Below are 5,709 nucleotides of genomic sequence, written 5' to 3'. Positions count from 1 at the left end.
GCATCTGTCTTTGAAAGGACTGAGAAGCAGAAGAGTCTTGAGAAAAGGCTAAACCAGCTCTTTGGAGGCCACGGGTGTCCTTTCACAATCTCTTTGCCTGGGGGTCCTATTGCCATGACCCACAAAGATTATCTACGCTAAGTATTGCAAATGTTTCAAAAAACAACTTAATTTTTAGTAGGTGTGAAAGTGGGATTATAAGTGACTTCCTGGGCTGCTTGTATTCATCCTGAGGAAAACTAGTGCCATCTGCAGAACAGCTCACCCTAATGTCATTATTGAACTGAAGCTTTACCTGGATGTAGACTGGTTTTCAGGTAGGTGTGTTTCATAATGTTTGTGTGAACATTTTGGGACACGATGGTTAGGAGAACCTGTGCAAATGAAGGTTTTAAAAGAAAATCAGGAGAGATCCTCAGTTTCATTTCTGGCTAAAGCCATTTTGATTTTGAGGACACTAAATATTTGCTTTCTTGTGCTTTGTTGTGTGGGAGTAGATCTGTGCTACGTCAAACACTGGGAGTGGGACAGGTATATCATAGATGCTGCCTGACATGGATAAATAGTATGTTCAAACAGAAGAAATAAACCACTGAGAATTGCATGGGCATGTGAATGCTTGAGAGATGCCATCCTAGCTCTTGCTCCAGTTTTCTAAATGAGCCCAAAATCGAGGTTATTGAAACTTGAAAAGTTTTCATTGAAACATCATGATTCCCTCTCTCCATGGTTGCAGAGAGTTGGAAAAAGCTGCATGTGGGAAGATGCAATAAGAGAGACAGAAACGCACAGTGTGATGGGGAATCTGAGAAACAGTGCTATGAGGTGTTGAAGTGGAATCTCCTCATCAGCTCTCTGGGCTTGCATTCCAAAATTCTCCAAAGGTTGCTAATGCTTGCTGTGGCATCTTTAGGTTTTATGCTTGAGGCCTTTGATTTGTACCTGGTGGAGTGCATTTGATGTTACCCTGTATGCCTGCAAGGGTGAAGTACAACTGTAAACTCTCCCTAAAGCTTTCCTGTGAGTGGGAGTAAACCAGCTTTACCTGAACAGTCGGCCGGTTCAGCCCAGCTAGACTCAAAAAATCATTTAAACTTGTCCCGCACACTTGATGGTTACACTTGTGAAGAGAGAAATCATTTACTAATTGCCATAATGAAAGAAAATCTTGTTCTCTTGCCCCAAGTGCAAGCTCCTTGAATTTCTGTGTATAGTTGTTACTCTGGATCACCAGCATATGTGACTCTGACCTTTAATGTCCTCTATTGTCCTGTTCCCACAGAGGCTCTTCTGTAAGAAACTCTTCCTCTCTCATTTTCTAGCAGTGACCGAAGAGAGAGGTCACCAAACAAGATTCTAGGAACCAAAAGGTGTTGGTTTCTTTTTCTGTGTTCCAGCTTCTTTTTCCAAAAGATCTTCAGTTGACGTCTCTGCTCTTTTAATTTTTGTTTCTGGCATGACTCATCTGAGAGAAAATATGGTCAAAACAATGACTGTGGATGTGGATGTGCACGTTTTTGTTTCTTTCAAACCACAGTTAAATTTTTCAAAAGGGTAATCTTCTGAATTGAGTGCAGCACACTCCTCCCAGAGGACAGTAGTGATGGAAGATGACTGGGGGATAATTCCTGGCTTTTTTCCAGGAAGTACTTTGCTTCACTTGGCCTTCTTGAGAGCTGAATAAATATAATATGCAGAGGCTGAAATCATGAAGGTAATTTTATTTAGCCAATAAACACCATCCTGTGCTCCAGAGAGCTTGCTAGTACTTCCTTGTGCTTCTCTACAGCAATGCTGGTACTTGCTCACTTTTATTCCCACCGGTGAATGTCTGGGATTTTGCTTTTCTGTTCTGCTCCTCCTTCCCTCTGCTTGCTCCTGTTCATTCCTGCTATGACAGCCCAGTGTGACAGTCTCTCTTTTCATTCACAGCCTCCTCGGTGGCAGGAATGGTGGCATCTTGTGAAGCAGTTCAGACGAAGGTGTCGCAGCAGCTCAGCTTCAACTCCAGCAGCCTGGAGGGCTTCCTGAGCCTTCCCAGCCCTCCTCCCATCCGCAGGGCCACCAACCTGTCCTTCAACCCCCACAGCCCTGTTGGGTCCGTGGGGCTGGGCACTCCCAACAGTGAATGCTGCTTGTCCAGTCAGGAAAAGGGCTCCAGGGAGGCCTTCACTTACAGCATCCAGAATCAAGGGTAGGAACAGATGAGAATGGAAATGAAAAAAGCAAAGCCTGGGAGAAGCCTTGCGAGGGTGAATGTGGGACATGGGACAAGGAATTAGGTGGGAGCATAAGTGAGATGCAGGAGTGAGAGTATCTTTTTAATGGAGCATGGAAAGCTGCATGATGTGCATAGTGGGACAGGGCACCTGCTGTGAGACAAGTGGTACCTCTGGTCAGAATGCTTCCAGAATTGCATACCTGTCAAGCAAAAGAGAGGATGTTTCAAACTTTGGGGTGTGCTTTGGAGAGTGGGAAGATAATCCCCACTAATGCCCATTGGTCAAGAATCCTGCTGTGAAACCACTTGGCTCAAGTGGTTTCTGTTGCCCTTGTCCTGGCATCTGGGAGGAGGGCTTGGAGTCAGATAAGGGTTGGCAATAACACAGTTGTTTACTGTATGGGTTGCTGTAGCTGTTGACCCTACTTTAATCTCTGGATTGCCTCTCCTTGCTCTCTGCAGCTTGAGTCCACCACCCTCCTGCCCTTACCCTGAGCAGCTGGAGACTGCAGGGAACCTGGAGACCATGTACAGCCAGTACAGCAGCCAGGGGGGAATTTACCAGCTGTCCCAATATTCCCAGCAGCACCAGCTCTCCCAGTTCTGCCAACTGCCAGATCACCTGGCCACCAATTTGCTCTCCAGTGACCACCTCCCTCCTCCAACACCCCCTGAGCTCCATCCAGCTTTCCTGGCCTTACCTGGTAACACTGGAGCAGTAACCTATGGAGCCACACAAGGCTATGGACAAAACCACATGGGGGGACAGCTCGTGCCACAGCAGTCAAGTGGAAACTCAGGTACATTTCTGAAATATTTTGTCATCCTGCACCTCTGGAGTAACTAAACCATACCCTGAAACACTCAGTGGTTTCACTGGTGGCTGTGACAGAAAGTAGAAACGTGCACATGCATGCACAAATATATATATATATATATATGGGCCCATCTTTTTTTCTAATTTCCTTGTATGCTTGTTTTTTTTAAAGTGCTGAGTGACCCATTCATTTGAATCAAAAGTTACTATGCAGGTTGCACATGTCAGAAAGAGCATTAAATGTGAATGTGTCAGGTAGTGCAGTGGTTTTTCTCTGGGCTGGAGAACTAACTTTTGCAGGAGTGTACTGTTGTGCAAGTGAACATGCCTTTGGTATATGTGGGTGGGAATCAAGGGTGCAAAATGGAAAAGGTGCCACAGCAAGTGGAATAGTTGGAGGTAGAAAGAAAAACAGGCTTCTCACTCTGTTGGGCTTCTGCAGAAACCAGTTTGAAGTTTCATATCTTGGGGTAGTGGAAAAGAAGAGAGAGACAGAAGCCAGCAGAGTATGCATATAGTCTTTCTTTGTCTTTCTCTGGTTTGAATTTGCAACAGATTAGGACACTTCTGCATAATTTTCTAAAAAGTAACTAGGTTAAACTGGCACTGTTGGTCTCCTTGTCTTGTGTCCAGGCTTTGTATTTTGAAGTTATTCAAGCCCAAGTATAATCAAATGATAAACCAATGCAGTTGGTTTATTTGGACTGTCAGGTTTGTTGAATTAAGCTCACAGTCCAAAAACTACATGTTTTGTCTTATCACATAAGAGAATAGTTTCAGACCACAGATGCTGCTGCTGTTTTTGTACTAGTCTTGTGGACCTTGTCAGGGAGGGAAGTCTGACTCACAGTCTGACTCACAGCAGGCTGCAAGCTGGCTCTTGTTCCCATTATTCCTGCTGACACTGTCCAGGCCAGGTTGGCAGCACCTGTGCTATCTACCACACTTGGCCTGTCTCCCCTCTCTGGTTTCAAGGCATAATTATTCTTTTCAATGGTTTTTCAGTCTGAAGTGCCAGAAGTAATGAGAGGGCTGTGCCCCAGTGTACCAAATTGACATTTTTGTAGCGTGATGCCAGAGTGTGTGTTGCATTCTTTGGGGCACACTGTGTGAGCATAAGGGGTGTGTAAAGGTGCAGGCTGATAAAGTTGAAAGATTGTTGAAGGAAGAGAGTTCCTGTTCTCTTACTCTGTCCAGAGCACAATCAGCAGTGCATGGCTGTTCTGTTCAAGGAAGGGATCCTACCACTGTTATGACCAATTTCACAGAATCATGGAATGGTTTGGGTAGGAAGGGACCTTAAGGATCATCCAGTTTCAACCCTCTGCCATGGGCAGGGACACCTCCCACTATCCCAGGTTGCTCAGAGCCCCATCCAACCTGGCCTTGAACACTTCCAGGGATGGGACAGCCACAGCTTTTCTGGGCAACCTGCCTTACTACCCTCACAGGGAAGAATTTTTTCCTAAAAAGGTTCCAGGTTCCCAAAGTGCAGTGGGCAGGGAACTAGTCTGTCAGTGCAGACACACCTGTGAGTCTTACTTCAGAGAGTAAGCAAGTGAACAGCTTAGTTGGATTATAGATATTACTTAACAGTACATTCCTGCTTCCAGCTTCTATAAATGAAAGTGAAGATTAAACTTTCAGGTTATGCTTGACAGAGTTGGAACCTCTTGGAAAATAGGAGTGGAGAAAAAAAATTGGGGAGTGGGTGTCTCTAATAATCATTACATACTCTCAGGATCAGTGCTGAGCGACATCATGATTTCTTTTTGCATTATAACAATGCTATGAACTTCAAAGATTTTTCCTCCTAAGAACTACCTTTTGGATAAAAACACTGCAGTGTAAACAGCAAAGTGATCCTTTATCTATATGTGGTGCCTGCTCTACTGCAGTGACCACCAGAGCATGACTGCAATGCTGTTTGCACTGAGCAAAGACACGCTGCTGTTATTTTCATTATTCTGTCTTTCCTTTGTTGCTTTTCCCTCAGCAGACATCACTGCCTATCAGGCTGTCCTCTGGAGTGATTTCTGCATGCAGGGAGCTCAATTCTCAAATCAGCTGCACTCCCAAATGCCATTTTTTAGCACGGCAGAAGGACAGAACTTCACAGAGCCATATCTTCTTCAAGTGCCCAATGGAACAGCACTGGGATCCACGTCAGAGGCTGGAAAGCAAAAGGGAGTGACACCAGACCAGAGTTCAAACCAGAGCCACCAAACAGAGCCAGAGTTGGCACCGCTCGCTGAAGGAGAGAGGATGTAGAGTGTTGTAGCAAGAAAGGAGACACCACTGTTGGTAACTGAAAGGCCAGCTGATTATTTTTTTTGAGGGGGAAAAGGAAAGCATTCCAAGACAGCAGTAGCTCCTCTGAATGCAGGATGAAAACTGTGGCATGAATGGGAATGGAACTTCCTTTTTTCTGGTCTGCCATCCGAGGCTGGTCCCGTTATCCTGTACCTGGTTCTTAGATTCAGCTGTTCATAGAAACGGGGACTTAGAAGTCAGTAAAATAGATGCCAAAGTTCTGTCTTCTCTCAGACAACATCTGTTGTGAGCTGAATGGCTGCACAGGACTGACAATTTCTAAGATTTCCAGAGGTATAAACACCTCTCTTCAAGGCAGAACTTCCTCAGCACGAGAGGGGAAAAGGGAAGAGAAGAG

General features: G+C 45.1%; 1 protein-coding gene across 1 annotated transcript in view; it reads left to right on the top strand.

The window, feature by feature from the left end:
* LOC108501734 (homeobox protein NOBOX-like) overlaps window positions 1-5,703 on the top strand; it is a 16,192-nt gene extending 10,489 nt beyond the window's left edge. Inside the window, exons 6-8 of the mRNA XM_017823928.1 lie at window positions 1,933-2,194; window positions 2,684-3,021; window positions 5,035-5,703. Coding sequence (XP_017679417.1) covers window positions 1,933-2,194; window positions 2,684-3,021; window positions 5,035-5,309 — 875 coding nt within the window. The 3' untranslated portion in view covers window positions 5,310-5,703. The remainder of the gene's footprint in view (window positions 1-1,932; window positions 2,195-2,683; window positions 3,022-5,034) is intronic.
* Window positions 5,704-5,709: the final 6 nt, after the last annotated feature.

The sequence above is a fragment of the Lepidothrix coronata genome, unplaced genomic scaffold (genome assembly GCF_001604755.1).
Source record: "Lepidothrix coronata isolate B3197 unplaced genomic scaffold, Lepidothrix_coronata-1.0 Scaffold107, whole genome shotgun sequence".
Taxonomy (NCBI): domain Eukaryota; kingdom Metazoa; phylum Chordata; class Aves; order Passeriformes; family Pipridae; genus Lepidothrix; species Lepidothrix coronata.
Note: the sequence above shows the minus strand (reverse complement) of the source record. Positions and strands in the feature narration are given on the sequence as shown.